This window comes from Ursus arctos, unplaced genomic scaffold (assembly GCF_023065955.2).
Source record: "Ursus arctos isolate Adak ecotype North America unplaced genomic scaffold, UrsArc2.0 scaffold_36, whole genome shotgun sequence".
NCBI classification, from domain to species: Eukaryota; Metazoa; Chordata; class Mammalia; order Carnivora; family Ursidae; genus Ursus; species Ursus arctos.
The window spans coordinates 7,839,292-7,857,711 of record NW_026623050.1 but is presented as its reverse complement, the minus strand read 5'-3'; the positions used below and the strand labels follow the sequence as shown (position 1 = coordinate 7,857,711).

Genomic DNA, 18,420 nt, shown 5'->3' with positions numbered 1-18,420 from the left:
GCGCCTTCTCCCGCCTGCCCCACTCGCTAGCCTCCTAGAGTTAACAAATGATTGTGTTTATTGACGAGTTCATACATCAATACAAACGGACAAGTTAAAAACAGCCCCCGCCCCGTGAGACCTGGGGAAGAGGGAAGCGCCATGGCCTGGACAAAGTATAAAAGTTATAAATAAGGAGGAGGGGGTTCAAAACTGGGTCAGGGCAAATCTGGTCAGGGGTGGGGGGGGGCGGCAGTTGCCGGTGGCCTCAGACATGCAGAAGGGGACGGGCGCCGAGCGACCACAAGACCTCCTCTCCCACCCCACGCTCGGCTGGGGGTAGGAAAGGGCGGCCACCTTCTCACAAACCTTAGGGGGAGTGTAGCTCCCTCCTTTGAGGGACTGGCTGGCTGAGGATCGCGAGGAACCCAGGCCAGAGGGCCAGGCCTGAGCCCTATTTGGTCTGGGCTGTGGCTAGTGTGCTGGGAGGGGGAGTGGAGTAGACTCCTAACCCTCACATGGGCAGCTGCAGCCCTGCCAGGGTCCACCCACCCTCAGCTGCAGTTGTTTGCCGTTTGGCCAAGCAGGTGGTGGTAGTAGAGAAAAGTGGGGGTGAAATCGGCTTCATCTGTTCTGGTGCACTCCAGCTGACGCAAACAAGAGCTGGGCACTCTACGGAAACCAACTTCTTTCTATGTTTCTGCCTATAGAACCAGCAAGACCCCATGGCCTGTCCATGGGAGACTTGGTTTTTCTGACCTGAATCTTCGGGAAAGCTATCCTGACTTACCTGAGGCAGAGGGAAGCAGTAGGGCCCAGAGACACGTGTTCTTCACCCCAACTCCTCAACAACTGCTTCACTACTTGGTCCTACTCTACGGGCCCACCGTGCCCTATATCCTTCCCCTCACTCCTACAGCTGCCCTTCAAATTCTAATCTACCCCCTCCCTGCTACCACTTACCTGTCCCACCTACCACCTTTCCAGTGTGTCTCTTGGCCCCTTCTGCAGTTCCATGTGCCTCCCCCTCCCCTCAACTTCCAGCATCCAGAGCATCCTGGGTGCCCAGCACTGCCTTTGAGGAGGCTCCTTCCACCCAAACCAGAAACCTACGAGCCATCTCATATTGGCTAGGCTGTGACCACCACCAAGAATCCAGAATTCAGGTGTGTTCCAGTCCTTTCCGTGCTCCTTGATAGTTCCACATGAGCCAGGGTGGTAAAGCAGGAGTAGCACATGAAGGGAAACGAGGCACACATCAGCCAGCCAAGTACTCTAGCAATGAACAGTCAACTCTGTGTGTGTGTGTGTGTGTGTGTGTGTGTGTGTGTGTGTATGTGTGTAGACTTTGTCTGTGGCCAAGGTCCTTAGAAGATGGGCTGGTGCCCTGTAAACCATGAGGGAAGTTCTAACACCGGCATCACTCAGGATGCAAGGAGAAGGTGGCCTCTGGGTCTAGCAGCCTGCTGGGGATCAGGATGGGGAAGACAGGGAAGACCAAGGGGCTGAGAAAAGGAGGCCAGGGCTTTATGTTTGCCCAGCAGAGGGCTTTACTGTCCTGCAGCAACATCCCACAGCTGTCTCCACAAGTTCTGGCCAGGAGAGAAAGGGGTGCACAGGGAGAGAGAGAATGCTAGGGCTCTCTTAGAGGGGGAATGGGAATGGAATGTGGGGGCTCAGGCCTTGATACCAACTCAAGCCTCCTGATGGCTGGGAACGCCCTGGAGGGCTAAAGGGCTTTGCCTTTGGGAACTGCCAGGAATTGGGGAAAACAGATAACCCCTGTTCTGGCAGCCAGGGGAGTGCAGCTGGTGTGGGAGGGGAAGTGGAGGTAGAGGTGAAGCTCCGCTGTTGGCTGAAGGGCACTGATTCCACATGGCCTCTCACTTCTACCCCACCGAATACCCTGTGTGTGCTCCACCCCAGGGAGCTGATCCCTGCAGTAATTTCAAATGGCTTCTAAGAAGAGAGGGCCAGCCTTCCCAACTTCCCCCAGATGGGGCAGGCTGCCCTCCTACGCCTCACAGCACCAAGATGACAAAGATCCAAGACCTACCCTGCATGAGCCACTGAAGGGGCTGTGGAGGCAGGAGTTCCAAGAAAGTGAGGCAACAGTCAGGGAAATAAATTAATAAATACAGGGGCCCCATGAGGAGTAGCTGGGAAAGCTGCTTCCCCTCTGAACACTGATCCCTGCTCTCCACTCCAAGCATCCCCGCAGGTTTTGGTGAGTGGAGCAGGGGCTACAGTTTGGAATAGGGGGAGCATTCACTTGGAGCAGGATTCTGGAACTAGAGTCTGCGTTCCATGCGCCGCTCCACCGCCCGAAGCAGCAGCTCTGAGTATTGCTCTAGCAGGGCCTGTGTTTGCTCAGCCCCCACGGCCCCAGGGCTCCCACCCGGGCTGCATAGCACCGCCCCGGCCAGGGCCTCCAGCTCCTGCCGCACTGAAGAGAAGGTGTTTCTGAGGAGCTGGGTGATGCGACTTTGCTCCGCTGAGGGTGTCTTGCAGCCAGCCACCTGCAGCAAGACCCGGGAAGTGAGTCGGAGGAACAGTGGAGGAACATCCTGTCATATATATATAAAGGGGAGGGCCCTACCTGCGTCTAGCCTGCCCCCAAAGAAGGCCCTCTGGACTGTCCCTTACGGCTAGGGTGGCCCAATCGTTTTTGAATATGACAACAGCTATTATTAATAATCACACTGGGATAGCAGGCATAAACTGGGATGGTCCTAGGACATTCAGGTCCTAGGCAAACTAGGACATATGGTCTCTGACCCCTATCCCTCCAGACTGAGGAAGTCTCCAGAAGAGATGATCAGTAGGTGCTGGGCTCAAGAGGCCTGCCCTGGCCTCTAACTCCCTCGCCTCCTCTGCCCTGGCTGTTCTTGATTGTTCCACCCACCCGTCCGTGGTAGAGCCTGTGGTTGTTCTGGACACTCAGCTAGCCCTGCTGACGCGCTGCCTCCCCCACGGTGAGTGCCCAACACGTACCAAGTGGTAGAGCCGCACGGCCTGGCGCACGTTGCCCTGGAGCTCCGCCACAAGTTGTTCACACTCCTCCAGGCTCACTGCTGGTTCTGGGAGGGACAAATACAACTCAGTAAGGCCTAGCAAAGCTGCCCTTTCAGGCCTCCCCACCCAGGGGCCCCTGAGAGCAGGAGAGGCCTACCCACAGGATCACACCCCCTCTACTTGCCCTCTCCTTGCCTCCTTCCTTCCCAACACCGCCCACCAACACCACACAGAAAACAAGGTCCTGAGGGGAGGGCCAGCCCCAGCCCAAGAAGCCAGACGGCAATGAAGGGACAAGGGGTCACAAGGAGATCGTGAAGGTTGGCAGGAGTGTCTCACCATCAGGGGTGTGACTTATGGACCAAGACAGGAGCAGACAGGACGAAAACGCCAAAGGCTGGACGCACAGAAATGGGATGGAGCCCGAGAGCAGACAACAGAGACAGGAGAAAGAGGATGGGGCAGGAGATGAGAGCTGGGGAGCTGTGCACACCTGAGTTCTGGCTCAGGGCTGCCCCTGGCCTGGTGCATTCCATGGGGCTGGGAGTCTTCTCGGGGGGTAGGGGCTGCAAGTTCTCAGGGCCTCGGAGGAGGCTGCTGACCAGCAGCTGCTGGGCACAGGGGCTGTTGGGCCCAGGCTGAGCCTGGCACTCTGTCCTAGGCTTGGGAGGGGCACCCTCCCCCAAATAGGCCCACCTCTCAGATGTACTGTGAGCCTTTCCTAGGCCCACTGGGGAGCCAGGCTGTTCTGCCTCACCAGGGGCCCTGCCCTTGGTAACAGGTGAGAACGTGGCCAAGGTAGGACGATCAGGCAGTGGCTTTGGGATGTCCAGGACCAGGTGAGCCCGGCTGGGCAGGGCTAGCTTGCTGAGCGGTGAGACTCGGACGGGAGCAGGAGCTTGAGGTTCGGCCGCCAGACCCAAATTCTCCCCGACAGAGATGCTGCGGGAAATCTTGGCCATGGAACTGGTGGTGGGGTTCTGGTAGGACTGAGGCCGAGACAGACGGCCATCAGCCTGTGGCAGGGAGCGCAGGCCCTCCTGGGCCTCCATTTCCCGTAGGAGCGATGGGCCGGGTGGAGGGGCGTCATCTGCTGAGAAGACAGACAGACACAGGTCAGGCGGTGAGGAAGGCATCCCAGGCGCTAAGGCTCACAGCTCACTAGGAGTTGCTGTGCCCTGCACATACCTACTAAAGGACACCCAGTGGCAAGCACCGTGACACATCAGGGCTAAATCAGGCCCTCCTTCCTCTAGCATGCACATGCGCTCCATACTCCCCGCACCCCGGAGTTGAGCCCACCAGGCTCCTCACCCTGCGGCACCAGACTCTGCACAGACTGGGCTTTCTGGAGTCCACCTAAGGTGCTGGCTGCAGCCACTCTCTTGGGAGCCCAGCTGCTGTCAGGGTTGAGACGGCGTCTTGGCAAAAGCACAGGAACTGCCTGCTGAGGGCCAGCATTTCCAGGGGAGGGCTCTGCCTCTGGGGGTGCTCCTGGAGGACTGGCACCACTGCCTCTCAGCTGCTCACCCGAAGCCGGCAGCATCTGGACTGGTCTCGATGACAGCGCCAGGCTTGAGGAAGAGGGAGATGGTTCCCTACAGGGAGGAAATGTGGAAGAAGGCCCAGAGAAGGCTTAGGAGTCCTCCCTGCCAAGACGGGGAGAAGCTCTCTCAGCACCAGAAGCTCTGGGCGAGAAGGGCGCGCACAAAGCCAGCAGGCTGGTTGTCCCAAAACTTGGGAGTGCAAAATGCTGTTCGGAGTGGGGAGAAGACAGCCTTGGAAGGAGGAGAGCGGCCTGCTGCCTCAGGGGCAGGACTAGCCCTTTGGGGAGCCCTGGGAGGTCAAGTAAGACACAGCTCCTTGTAGGAGAGTGAGAGCAGCCGTGGGGAGAAGTACCTGAGCGGGGGGGTCTGCACTTGCAACAGGAATCGTGAAGAGATGCTCCGAGACTCTGTCCTCTCTGGTACCCGGACTGGTCCCCCTACCAAGGTACAGAAATCATGAATTGAAGCAAGCCCTCCCCTCAGATTCTGCCTCCCCTAGATGGTAACCCCAGAGCATGGCCTGCCCTTGGACCCTCCCTCTCAGCCAGGGAAGGAGGGAAGAAGGGCAGACTACGGTGACCACATACTGGCCCTCTGACCACACCTGGAGCAGCCCCATTGGCCAGAGTCTCAAAGTGCTGTTTTAGAAACTGCTCCTGGTCTGGGGTATGGGGACTGCCTTCCTGCAGCCCATAGGAGCCAGTGCCTCCCTCTTCTTCCTCCTCTTCCTCATCACCCTCGGCTGGCTCTTCAAGGTCTGAGGAAATGCCATCCACACTCAGGGGCTCCGTGCTCTCCGAGTCTGGATGTGGGGAGGGGAGAGAAGCATCACGCTGCACCCACCATCGCCAGAGCCTCCACTCCCACCTCAGTCCACTGACCTCCCTCAAAGTCGCAGCCTCACCTTCGTTGGGGTGCTCGGGGCTGGAAAGGCGGCTGCTACTATAATCCACAGAGCAGGCGCTGTCAGGACTGTGCTTTTCAGAGCCCCTGCTGCCTGGATACACTCTTCCCAGGGTCCCTCGGGCTGGAGCCTGCACCTGGAACTCACTTCCAAGAAGGCCAGCGGGGGAAAGAAAAGGCAGTCAGCAGGGGTGAGCAGCCCCACCGACACCTGGCTTCCTTCTCCCCGACCTGTGAGTGGACTGGGGATAAGGTAGGGGTGAAGTGGCGGGCAAGCCCTGAGGAACCTGGGCCAGCCCTCCCCTAACTAAATGCTCAGGGAAGGGGAACCTGGGAAAGGAAGACTGCATGGCTCCTGAGGTCTGGTGAGGGAAGGACCCTTGCCTGGTATCCAGGGTGGGGCTGTCACTCGGCTCCGGGTAGACAATACCATCTTCGATGGGTGCAGGCTCCAGATCTTGGGCAAACACCCCTTCCTCTTGGGACAACAACCGAATAATGTGGGGACAGGAACAGGGTTGGGAAGCCTGAGGCCGAGGGGGCTTTTCCTTCTGGGAACACACAAAGGGGTGTTACAAGAGGCTGCTGATGTGAGAGAGGGTCTGGGAAAAGAGGGGGAGGTGGGCAAGGATCTGGTGTGCATCAATTCTGGGGGAAGTTGAATATTCCCATTCTGAGGAGAACTCCAGCTAATGTTCTTAAGTTTCTGGAATAACTATATTCTGTCACGCTCCGGACTGCTAACCTCCAGCCACCACTTAATATCATGACCCCTTTAAGAAACCTGGCCCAGGACAAAGGGTAGCACCGCAATCACCAGACCATACAGCTTAGCCAGCCTGAACCTTTGCAATCCACATCACCCATATACCTACCACAGGGGCAGAGCAAGCACAGCTGGCCCAGCGCTCGGGCCCCAGCTGTTGGCATAAGGCTGGCTAAGGCTGCTGGGAGAAGGCTGGCTCACCTGGCTAGCATGGGAGGTCTCAGGGGCCTGCTGACCATGCTTCCCAGGACAAGATGGGGTCATGGCCAGCAAGTCTTGGCTAGCGCCTCGAGAGCTCGGGGTCAGTGTCTCTAGCTGCCGCAGGTCCAGCATGGAGCGGACACTCAGCTCCACACCTGGCTGAGCCCAGCGGCCCCTTCTTCTGGGTCCTTGGTTGGCTGCAGGAGCTGGGGCCAGGAACTCCGCCGTCTCCTGTGCCTGGTGTGAGGCAGGGGTTAGGGAGGGGTCACAACCACCACCCAATAGCACCAGCAAACACTCACGTATCACTTACTGTGTGCCATGCACTTTCTGTACATGTATTTACTCACTTAGTCCCCACAACAACCTTATGAAGTAGGTATTATTATTATCCCCATTTTTACAGATGGGAAAACTGAAGCACAGTGGGCTTAAGCAGCCCATCTAATCCCACGGACAGGAAGTGGCCTGCCTGCAGGTCACAACTCAAGTAGTCTGGCTCCAGAGTTCATGCTCTTAGCTTCACTCCACATCCTGTCTTAGACCTTCTAGTCCCAGCCTTCACCTGGCGTCATGGACCCCTCGGAGCTGGTGATCTCCCTTACTCTGAGGTCAGCCCCAAGTCCACTCAGAGCACCAGGGACAAACCAGCGGTCCACCCTTGAGCCCCTGGGCTGGTCAGAAGGCACTAGAGGCACCACACCACCATCATTCCATGGAGCTGCTAGTGCCAATGCTAGTGCTGCCACTTGAGAGTCTTGACGTGGCACGAGCGAGGGCGGGGCTGCCGTGGGCTTGCTCAGAAAGCCCTGACCCTCCTTCTGGCTGCCCTGAAGTAGCCGCCCACTTACTGGTCCTCTCACGGCCCTGTCCCTCTAAATCACCGCTCTGGAAGTTCTGAGCTTACCTCCCAACCTGGAGTCTTTAGAACTATAGTTTCTCCAGATGCCTACTCTTCGAACATTTGCTGTTCTTGAACTTGTCTTTTTTTTTTTTAACATTTTATCCATTTATTTATTTGGGGGGTGAGAGAGAGAGAGAGAGAGCACTCGCACACAGGCGTATGGTCACAAGGGGGGGTGCAGAGGGGGACGGAGAGGAACAAGCAAACTCTCCTCTGAGCATGGAGCCCTAAGCGGAGCAAAAAGCAGGGCCCCATGCCAGGGCCCTTGGGGCTCGATCCCACCGCACTGAGATCACGACCTAAGCTGAAACCAAGAGTCAGACACTTAACCGACTGAACCACCCAGGCGCCCCTTGAACTCTAACTCAGTTCTAACTGTTTGGCTCAGACACCCCCTGTCTACTCCCCACCTCCACCTATTCTTTGTTCACATTTACTCCCAGGCCCCCAGCAGCTGAACTGTGGAGCACTTCTGCGAGTGGTGACTAGACCTCGCAGGCCACCCCACCTGGCCTACGGGAAGGAGACTCCTGGGCTTCGTCATCCCTAACCTGGGACCAGACGAGCTGCTCAAACTCTCCCACGAGGCCCTTCCTTGGACACAAGGGGTACAGCACGTGGGCAGGCCCAGAGAGCCCTGCTTTCACCTTCCTCCACCCGTTTTAACCTTGGAAAGGCATTTTTAATAATGGTGACTCACCCGACTCATCTCCCAGTGGGACAGGCTTCGGGGCAGGGCTGGGCCTGGCACTGAGACTAGACAGAGACAGGCAGTCAGAGAGAGTGTCTCCTGCCACCCACCCAGAGCCCTGGCCCCGCATCAGCCATATCCCTGTGTGGCCACAGCGATGCTCTGCTTTCCTCGGCTCACCCTGCTCTCCCCCTCAGTCTCAGAAAGGGCATATCTAGCCACTGTGCCAAATGGTGCCTGTCTGTACCTACTCCAGACTTCCACACACCTGGCTCCTTCTTGGTACCCTTGGCAAGGATGGGCAGAGCTGGAAGCTCTTCTTCTTCGGTGCCCTCGTCTTCTCCCTCCTTGTCACTGTCTGACGACAGAGCTGGTCCAGGAGACAGCATCGATGAGGCCTCGTGCCTGAGTCCAAGACAAGGAAGGTCATGGGAAGAGGAGATTCAACGCAGGAAGAGGCCAATGTTCATGGGTCTTCAGGTTAAGAAACAGGTGTTGGGGGATCCAGGAGTCAGGAGGTACAGGTGAATGGCAGGTCCAGAGCAAAAAGGAGGAGCACTGAGACAGCGAGCAGTCTGGATGCCCACCCACCACTAGCCCATATCCGTTCTCACCGGTTGGGTCCTGCGGCCCTTTGGGGAGAAGATGGTCCTTGCTGCTTGCCCCCTCGCTGACGCTGGCGCAGCTCAGCCAGACGCTGCCTCATGCTGATGGTCATCTCAGAGCTCAGGCGCCATACGAATATACAGCTGCGTAGACCCACAGAGTTGGGTGAGGGAGAGGTAAGGCAGGACTCTGGGGCGGAACCCCACTAGTTCCCCTAATCCACGGGCTGGCAAGACCAGAGCCACCCTTGAGTGCCACGTCAGGCCCTAGAAATACCCCTGCTCAGCCCTATTTCCCAGAGACATCACTGAAGTGAAGAGAGAGGAGGGGGCAGGGTGTGTGTGTCACAGAGGAAAAATCTGTGTCTCAGGGAAGCTGGCTTCTGCTCACCTGTCTCCAGACACTGAGATGAGATGTTTGCAGTCATTACTAAACTTCATGCCAGTGACAATCTCTGTGAGGAACAAGGAATACGGCCTATGAGCCACCCTGAAGTCCCAGCCAAGCTTCTGTCCCAACAGTGGACGTGGATGTTGGTTGGAAGGGAGGGGCAGGCAGCTCTGCTAGATCCCAAGAAACTAAGGCAAGAAAGAGTAAAGTTCCAGCAGCAGAGTACTGGGGCAACACTCACCTGAGTGGCCAAACATGGTGGCCACGCACTCGCCTGAGGAGAAGTCAAAAATGGAGAGGTTCTTGTCAGAACAGCTGGTGGCGATGTAGATCCCTGAGGGGTCCGTCTGCACCTGTGGAGTAGGACGCACAGCTGGCAGAGCACAAGGGAAGCACCAGTCCCTTTCCACCTAGTACCCCAGTGCTCCCTTTCTCTGGCCCAGGGCCCGTCCTCCTGGGCCCTTACCTTAATCAGAGTGCCGTCCTCACCCTGTGACCCTTTAAACAGCTTCTTCTGCTTCCCACTGCTGATGTTAAAGATCCTGTAAAGAAACATGCTCTTGTTCACAGGAGGAGGAGGCCGTGATCAAGCACACCTGGGTGGCAGAGACCCCAGCATCAGTCCCAGCCCTGTTCTCTCTGGCAGCCACTCCCCAACACCAAAGGGGCTACTGCCTCTTGGGTACGGCAAAGTGCTCATTCTGTAGGCTCAAGTGGGCACACAGTCCTGGACAAAAAGATAGAAGTGGGGAGAGAGCTGCCTAGAGCTGACCCCCTCGGGCTTGAAGGAATGTGGTCAGATGGTTTGAGAAGGGGATACCCACCGAATATTCCGGTCCTGGCAGCCGATGGCCGTGTACTTCCAGCTAGGCTCCACGTCCATGTCATAGAGGGTCGTCTTCCGTACCACGTGGTGTGTCCGTGTAAACTGGACTCCATCTCCAGACTGCAGGGGTAGAGCATGTGGGCCCACCAGGCCCAGAGAGCCCCGCTTTCACCTCCCTTCACCACTTACAACCTCAGCTGGGGGACCGGTAGAAACCCCCACCCCCAACCCCGGCCCCATTCAGGGAAGCCCCACACCCTCACCTTCTGTGCAGTGCGGAAGTAAATGCTCTTGTCTGCTCCACAGCTGATCATGCGGACTTGCCCATCGCTGGCTATGGAAGAGGGGGGCCTAGTTTTCCCACTGCTCTCACCACAAGGGGGCCAGCCCTTCCTCTACTGCCCCACTACTGAGCTTTCTACGTGGCCCAGACAACCAGTTAAATCAGGGCACTTCCCTCTAAACCTAAGCTTTCCGTTCTCTCTATCCTCAGCCAACCTGGTTGGCTCAGGGTCCCCTAGACAGAGAGTCTATATTCCACCTGCCTTCCCATTAGGCCCCAGGCCTCCCAGCTGCTGTCCAACACACCCCTGTGACCAGCACACCCTTCTCATGGAGGCAGGCCGGTGGCAGTCAGGGTGGGGGTGGAGGATGTTGGTGGCAGGTGGCAAAATGTGCCTCAATTGCCCTGCCCCCACCTGCAAACTTGACAGCAGTGATGGAGGATGAGTGCTCGTCCAACGTCTGCTGCAGGCTGTACTCACGGCCAGCGTCTAACACGTGGATGAGCCGGTCCCGGCTCGCTGATGCCAGCAGCTTCAGACCTGGGGTTGAAAGGACTCCATCAGCCCCTGAGTGCCCAGAGCAGGCCCCCATCTGGGCCCGGCAAAGGCCCACAGGAACCGAGCCCCATAGCCCTAAGCCAAGTGAGCCACGGAGCAGGAATGGAGCCGTCCTCCGCTAAACCTGCGAAGACACCAAATGCTTCAAATGATGTTCGGTCCCAAGTCCCAGAGCCGGGACGGATGCACGTGGCACCAGCAGGACTGGAGGAGCCCCGCGCCACTCCGGGCCAGACACCACATGCTCCTTACCCGTGTCGGGCTTAGAGTACTCCAGGCAGAGGATCTCCGAGTCGTGGGCCTCCACCTTCAGCATCTCGCTCAGGGACTGCAGCTCGTGCACCCTGCCAAGACGCGGAGACGGACGAGGTCACGGCCGGGCTGGAGGAGGACAGACTCACCCTCCGTTCTCTGCTCTATCCTCCCCGCTCCCAGGCCTTGTTTTTAAATAAATTTTATTTATTTTTGAGCCTTTAGGCTTAGAGAAAAATGGCAATGAGTATGGAGATTTTCCACTTTAACGACAGTTCGAATACCAGAACCAGGAAATTTACATTGGTACAATACTGCTAATTCAAGATTTTAGTTTAATTTCACCAGTTTTTCCACAATATCTTTTCTGGATCCAGAATTCTACCAAGAGTCCAATTGCACTTAGCTGTTATTTCTCCTCAGTTTCCTGTAGTCGGTGACAGTTCTTCAGTCTCTCATCTTTCATGACTCTGATGCTTTTGAGGAGTACTGAGCACTCCCCAGTACTCTTCAGAAGAGTATTGGTTACTCCGTCCTCTGTACCTCAGTTTGAGTCTGCCTGCTGTTTTCCCATGACTGGACTGAGCTGATGCATTTTTGGCAAGAATACCACAGAAACCACGCTATGTGGCTGCTTAATGCATCATATCACAAGCTTCATGATGCTGACATGTGGCTGATAAGCTTAATCACTTGGTTAGGATGGTTTCTGCTGGGTTCCTTCATTGTAAAGTTACTATCTTTCCCCTTGTATATAGACATCTTGTTCCCCGATCTTTTTGAGCCCATTTTTCTCAAGCTCTGTCCTTCGGGACCTAATCCCCCAGCCTGCGCTGTGGGAGACAGTCAGTACCACTCCGGGCCTGGCATTACCTGAGCGTGCCTACACGGTCCCCAGAAGCTAGATGCTGTCCGTTGGGGCTGATACACACAGAGCGGATGCCCACACGGGGGTCCATCAGGGACGCATCGGCTTTGTCTCCTCCGGGCAGCTCAGTGTCCAGGAGGGCCTGAGTGTTCCCATCCACATAGATGATCTTAATGAGGTCCTAGTGGAGCAGGTCAGGAGAGGGGGCGGGTAAGGCAGGCCTGACCCAGTACAGCTGCAAGGGGAAAGGAAAGCTGGACAAGATACACCCCGGCCAAACCAGAGCAGGAAGATCAGAATCTGGGGACCCGGTCCCTGAGAGGGAGGCGTGAAGGCTGAGGGGATGGGGGCACTAAGCACAGAGCAGATGCCCTACAGCCTCGGGGCTCACATTGCTGAGGATGTTTCGGTGCAGCGTGGAGCCGTGCACCCCGGAGCTCTCTGTGTTCCACAGGCGGATGGTATTGTCTGAGGAACAGGTGATAAAGGAACTGGGGGGCAGGCAGGCCTGATTACTGTCCTTCACTTCAGGGTAGACCTGAGGGGCAGAGGGAACAAAGTCAGACCTCCAGTTAGGGGGCAGTCCTCTCCCCGCCCAGGACATGGGAGGGAATGAGATTAAAGAGAGAACGCCGGCCAGAAGGTAGCACAGCATTTGTCACATAGTAAGCAAGCCGCACCTATCAGACACCCTCTATAATCACTCCCAGCAAACACCCTCACCGAGCTCCTATGATGTTCCAGGCACTGTTCCATGTCCCCCACTTATATCGTTTCATTTAATTCTTGGACAACTAGATAAATCAGGTGCATCGATTTACAGTTCAGGAAACTGAGGCTAAGTCAAGTTCAGTAACTTGTCCAAGGTCACCCACCCAGGATGAGGCAAAGCTAAGGACAGACACGGGTGCAATGGAAGAAGCCTGAGATGTATAAGCATTAAAATTCAAGCTCAATCCTCGGGACCCAGATGAAGATACGTGGATACACGGGGATGCTGCTGGAGAAACAAGGAGGCAGCAGGAATGTAACTTTATACTCAGGGATCCCCACTTCCTGCCTCAGAACGGTACCCCAGCGAACCTGGCCAGTCCCAGGCCAGCCCAGCCCACGTACCTCCACACTCCAGACACAGGAGGAATGATACAGAGCCGAGTACACCTTGCCCACTTTCTTGGGGTCCCTCACATCCCAAACATAAATGCTGTGGTCGTTGTATACACAAGACAGCCACTGATTCGTAGGATCAAAGGTCAAGGCAATGGTGTCTGGATACTTGGCATTGGCCACTCCAGAGAAGAGGCGACTGTACGGAAGAGGACAGGACAAAGAGTGAGTGGACAGCCGATGAAATGAAGGATTGAAAAGAATGAAAACAGAAGCCAAACCACAAAGGAAGAAGCGGAGCGAGCCTGGGGAACGCTCTCCAGACCTGCAGGGGGGTAGCTGCTTGAGAAGGGAAAAAGCAGCGTCTGACAGCTGTCAGCAGGGAGCTGACCCGGCACCAGCTGTCGGACCATCGAGCTCTCACGAGGAACATAACCCATGTCACGGAACACCACAGTCAGACAAGGGAACTGTGTGGTGTGACAGAGAGGAACAAAAACAAGACCCCTCTAACTGTGTCTGAGAGCACAGATGAACGCACAGCACTGTACAAACCACACACATGACCGAACAGTTCCAGTCCCGTCTGTGGTGACTGACCGCTGCTGCTTTGCCAATGACAAATTAGCCCCATACCTTCCCTTCCACCTTTCAGATAAAAATTATGAAGATGTCCAACTGTGCACTTGCCTCTCCTTCCTGACAGCATCTAACCAGAGCAAAGCTTCAATCCCTTGAACCATCCCTAAAATCAACCAATATGAGCCCAAATCTTACAACAAGGCCTTCCTAACTCCCACTTACTGAGACACCCCTGCTTCCCCATGGGGTGCGGTCTCCTTGGTGGCAACGGTACTGATAAACCCAAAACGGTAGGTCTGGCAATCACTGGGGCACGGGTACACTCTTTGCTTTGTTCCCTGAGGCACAGCCAGGGAAGGCTGGGCCCAGAGGGAGGCTCTGAGTGGAGGCAGGGGGCCTACGTAGCTCACCTGGCCTCAGTGATGCTGGCAATGTCTGTCCCCAGGGCGTGGGGCCGGGGCAGCGTGCTGAGGAAGTGCAGGTTGGAGGGATTGAAGAGGCGCACGGTGCCATCGGCGCAGCCACAGAAGATGTAGTCTTGGCTCACAGAGATGCAGTGGGCCACAGTGGTCTGCAGGCAGAGGGGCCGGGTCAGCAAGGGTCCCCTGCCCAACCCCTCCTCGACAGTCGCCTGCCAAGAGAAGAGACCAGCCAAGGCAGAGGCGAGGAGAGGGCTGCCCAGCTGCTCTGGCCTGAGCCCCTCAGCTGTCATCTAGAGATGCCCCTCCCTCCAGCAGCAGGTGGCCAGAGGGCCCACAGCCACGTGCAGTCGGGGGATGGGAGTCAGGGACCCTTCTAAGGCACGAGAGATTTTTGACAAAGAGGACAAAGTAGGAAAAGCCCAGCAGAGAGAAAGAAACAGCATGAGAAAGACGGGAGGGTCTAGGCACCACTTACTGTGAAGCTGTCTGTATTCTGAGCAGAAGAAGGAAGCAGGAGAAAGAAAGGTGGAAAGAGAAAGCAGAGAGGAGGGAGTTATACAGATCTCCGTGGGCTGAACTAGACCAAGCTGTGGCTCCCCCAAGCTCCTCTTTCCTGCGGTCCCCTCTGCATGCATGAGGGCCTAGCCCCTGCTACGGAGCCAGAGGCACGCGATCGCCCCTGAGCTGACACATGGGCGGCCAGCCCCTACCCATCGGGACAGAGGTGCTTACTCTCAGCTCCACCCACTTATCCAAAAGCCTCCTGTCGCTGAACTCGCACAGCAGCCCTGAGGACGTGATGCAGAAGGTGCTGTCGGCCTTCTTCCCTCGGCCACAGGCCACATCAGTGAACAGGTTGTTGCGAAGCTCCCCCAGCAGCCCCGAGCGGCCCAGCAGGGGCACGGTGGCGTTCACCTGTGGAGACACACCACTGCTGCCGCCTGTCCACCCCGGAGCCCACCCCGGCAAACCAGGCCCTGAGGGGAGGGGAGACTCACAGCGAGCCCCCCTCGCTCTTCGAGACTACTCCTCGGCACAGACAGCGTCTGGCTCACCCAGAACCCCTGTACAGCTGCTGAGTGAGCAGAGAGGGGCCCAAGTGGGACGGGGTCTCCTGGGGAGGGCTGAGCAGGCTCTGGCTCTGGGGCTACTTCCAGCCGTAGCAGCTCACCTTTGAGGTCTTACTGTCATCGAGGTACCAGAATTTGATGTGCCGATTGCCTGCAGTGACAAAGTAGCTGCAATCTTCAGAGAAGGACACCGCTGTCACCCGACTGGACACCTTATTGGAGGCCACCACAATGTTTTTCTGGAGGGAAAGCCAAAGGAAGAATCAAAATTCTCCCCCATGGGGCTAAGAAGCAAGAGGCTCAGAGGATGGAAGAGGGGCTAGGGAGGATTTATACTTTTAAAAATGTTCCTTTCCGAGATTTTTTGGTGAGAAAAAGAAGGGAGAGAGAGTTTCTTCCTGGAGGAGTTGCAGAGGTTCATTTCTTCTGGAGGTCCACAAGGCATAGAGCTAACCCCCTCCTACCAACACACCTGGCTACACAGTTGCTTTTTTCTGCTTCAGGCGATCTTCTAGAATGAGACTGAGACCAGCAGAGTGGAGGGAGGGGCTCCCCAACTGGCCTGTGAACCCCCATGAGGCTGTCAGGCCAGCCCACCCACCCAGGCCGCTCACCTTCCAGGCCCAGACATTAACGATCATGTCATGCTGGTAGCCCACAGAGACGATGTACTTGGCGCTCGGGGAGAAGGCCACGCAAGCCACGCCGTACTTATGCTCCTGCAGCTCTGCCACCTGGCTGTGCTCAGCCACGTCCCAAACGCGCACGGCAGGCATGTGCCCGCTCTACAGGGAAGCAAGAACTGGAAGTGAGAGCACGGGCACACAGCCTCCCCAAGCCTTGCGGAGTGGGGGCCCTTACCTCCCCAACTGCTACCTACAATCTCTCTAGTGACCCTTGGCCAAGAGTCAAGAGCAGAGTGCTATACAGGAGAAAGGTTAAAAACAAAAACAAAACACAAAAACATGATAAATATCTCAGGACAATAATGATTATCCGGAGAAGACGGCCCCAGATTTTGTCCAACATCTCTGGGTCAGAGTATGCACCTCTGTATTTGCTCAAAACTCCCAGAGTGATTCTGAAGGGCCTCCAGTGTTGGGCCGACTACCACTCGGGCCTATTTCTGCCCCTTGGCTTCCCTGTAAACCCGAGAAGGTACAGGCATTCCTCACGTGCCCAGCAGGGGGCCTCCGGGGATCGGGAACATTTTAAGGCAGTGATTTTCAAAGCCTACTTCCCAAACCAGCAGAATCAGCGTGTGGGAACTTGTAAGAAATGCAAATTTCGAGATCCCACCTCAGACCTACAGAATCAGAAACCCTGGGGACAGGCCTGGCAATGTGCACTTCGCCAAGCAATCCAGGTGATCCTGGTGCTCACTAAAGCTTAAGAACTGCTGCTTTCAGGTAGAGAAAAACTAGGATTTTAGCATCGGTTCAGGAAGCCAAAGTGGCAGCAGCCCTAACTAGGCCTAGGATTGTAGCCCTCTGCTGAGGCCAGGCCACCCACCCTCCTCAGAGGACTGCAGCCCCCTTTCCTCACTCACCTCTCCAGTGACCAAGTACTTGCCATCAGGGGAGAAGGCGAGGGCAGTGATGGTTTTCCTGCAGGACATGAGGCAGGCTCAGAGGGGCACGGACAGCCTGGCTTAAGCCCGGCTCCCGCAGAGTCCCCTCAAAAGGCAAGATCAGCAGACACCAACCTACATGTGGCATTTCGCTCTCTGGTCCTGGGGCCCAAGAAGGCCCCAGTCCGCAGAGCCACAAGACCCCAGACAGTGCCTTTCTCACAGCTCCCAGGAAAAGGGGGTACTCCCTGAGGGCCCAGACCCATTTACCTGGAACTGTTGAGGATGTGGTGCTGTTTGTGCTTCCGGGGATTGAACAGCACGACCACGCACCTGGGGAGGTGAATGAGACAACAGACTTAGCACCAAAGCACGGCTCCCCCAGGAGCACTCAGGCCACCTGGGAATTCCGGTCACTCAGCATAGGGAGCTGCGTAGAGCAAGTTCAGAGAGGCTTTGCTTGCCACCGAGGGCAACTGACTGCTTTCTGGCAACCTATTCTTCTTGCTTCCCTTCCCCACCCACCAGGGTCTATCTCTGCAGCCCCATGAGGATGAACTCCCTGGAAGCCTATCCTACCAGGTCCCTAAGCACCAGCACCATCTCTGGTCATACCCACAAAGGACAGCAAGGACTCAGGCCTCCTGACAGCCCTTGCACAGAGCCCAGGAAGGGGTGTAGGAGGAAAGAGTCCATGTGATTTGAGCAAAGCAGGCCACAGGTACACAGCCAGTGCACAGGCTTGGAGCCACATGTCTGACAAGCGTTTGTGCTCCAAGGAGGGCTGAGGCCTCTCATGTGTGTGCCCACCTGTGTACCTGGCAGGAGCCGACCCCACACCCTCTACGCGTCAGACGAGGAAGGTAGTGGGAGGCAGGAGGCCGGAACTGCGGGGAGGCTCAGTAAGACTAGGAGGAGGGGCAGAGAGAGCCCAAGAGGGCCTGGGGAGGCCTGTTCAGTGCCTTGGAACTCCTGGGCCGGGCCCTGATAATCCCTGGCCCCAGAGAGCCTGAGAAGGGCCCTCCAGACTGCCAGAAGATAATCAGAGACTCTGCCTGCCTGCCTGCTGTGCAGAGAAGGGTGGATGTGCCCTCTCCGAACAGGCAGCAAGGGTGGACAGGATTAGATTCAGACTGACTTTCCAGAGGCAGTACCAGAGAGGAGGCCAGGTGGTAGGAGTCAAGGCAGGAAGCCCAAAGCCACAGCCAGGCAGTGTTCTCCCTTAGGCTCCATGGCTGTCAGCAGGCCTGGGCCCATCGCCCCTTCTGCCTCACTTCATTAGTACTGTAAGTCGATGACAGGAGCAAGCATGGGACTTGCTATGCCAGGTCAGGGGATAGGAACAGAATGAGCAGAGGGCAACATCCCCCAGACCAGCCTTGTTTAATGGGAACCAACTGCCTGCTAGAAGTTTGAAGCGAAGGCAAAGTACAGCTGCTGGTGAGCGCTTAGCATATTAGGCTCCATAAACCATTTCAATATGCACATTCCACAGGTCATCTCTGGGGACCCAGGGATCTCTGAGGTACACTAGGTATGCCTAGAACTGCCAGGCTGGGCAACAAACAGCCTTGGAATTCCTGAGTCACATCTCCTCCTCTAACCCCTCCCCAAATCCGTCCTTGGTTTCCTTTCTCCTCTCTCCATCTGCTTATCTTTCCTTGTTCCCCTTTCTCATCTTCTTTCTCTCTTTACACCAACTTCTAGTCTCCTGCTTCCCTTAAACATATGACAAAAGTCAGATGGCCTTGGAAACCCTGTGTCCCATCACTCTCCCTCCCCGTTCCCGAACACACGCACACACAGACCCATGCACACTTGCCCAGCTTCTGTTAGGGGCAGTCCAGGAAACAGAGAGCCTAATTCCTCCAAACAGATA

The 18,420-nt window shown here is 56.4% G+C and overlaps 1 protein-coding gene across 4 annotated transcripts in view; it reads right to left on the bottom strand.

Moving 5' to 3' along the window:
• Window positions 1-40: 40 nt before the first annotated feature.
• MAPKBP1 (mitogen-activated protein kinase binding protein 1) overlaps window positions 41-18,420 on the bottom strand; it is a 52,663-nt gene continuing 34,283 nt past the window's right edge. Inside the window, exons 4-31 of one of the 4 annotated variants that reach the window (XM_057306261.1) lie at window positions 16,812-16,874; window positions 16,521-16,578; window positions 15,586-15,756; window positions 15,073-15,210; window positions 14,634-14,816; window positions 13,890-14,050; window positions 12,907-13,096; window positions 12,182-12,328; window positions 11,796-11,971; window positions 10,923-11,014; window positions 10,527-10,652; window positions 10,092-10,162; window positions 9,827-9,948; window positions 9,469-9,544; window positions 9,244-9,355; window positions 9,003-9,066; window positions 8,621-8,755; window positions 8,275-8,411; window positions 8,016-8,071; window positions 6,412-6,648; window positions 5,829-5,995; window positions 5,446-5,591; window positions 5,146-5,343; window positions 4,894-4,978; window positions 4,309-4,592; window positions 3,488-4,087; window positions 2,974-3,059; window positions 41-2,498 (exon numbers count right to left, since the gene is read on the bottom strand). In XM_057306261.1, the coding sequence (XP_057162244.1) occupies window positions 2,271-2,498; window positions 2,974-3,059; window positions 3,488-4,087; window positions 4,309-4,592; window positions 4,894-4,978; window positions 5,146-5,343; window positions 5,446-5,591; window positions 5,829-5,995; window positions 6,412-6,648; window positions 8,016-8,071; window positions 8,275-8,411; window positions 8,621-8,755; window positions 9,003-9,066; window positions 9,244-9,355; window positions 9,469-9,544; window positions 9,827-9,948; window positions 10,092-10,162; window positions 10,527-10,652; window positions 10,923-11,014; window positions 11,796-11,971; window positions 12,182-12,328; window positions 12,907-13,096; window positions 13,890-14,050; window positions 14,634-14,816; window positions 15,073-15,210; window positions 15,586-15,756; window positions 16,521-16,578; window positions 16,812-16,874 (4,309 nt within the window). In that variant the 3' untranslated portion in view covers window positions 41-2,270. The remainder of the gene's footprint in view (window positions 2,499-2,973; window positions 3,060-3,487; window positions 4,088-4,308; window positions 4,593-4,893; window positions 4,979-5,145; window positions 5,344-5,445; window positions 5,592-5,828; window positions 5,996-6,411; window positions 6,649-8,015; window positions 8,072-8,274; window positions 8,412-8,620; window positions 8,756-9,002; window positions 9,067-9,243; window positions 9,356-9,468; window positions 9,545-9,826; window positions 9,949-10,091; window positions 10,163-10,526; window positions 10,653-10,922; window positions 11,015-11,795; window positions 11,972-12,181; window positions 12,329-12,906; window positions 13,097-13,889; window positions 14,051-14,633; window positions 14,817-15,072; window positions 15,211-15,585; window positions 15,757-16,520; window positions 16,579-16,811; window positions 16,875-18,420) is intronic. The other 3 variants (XM_057306262.1, XM_026479965.4, XM_048218474.2) reach the window with 3 other exon arrangements.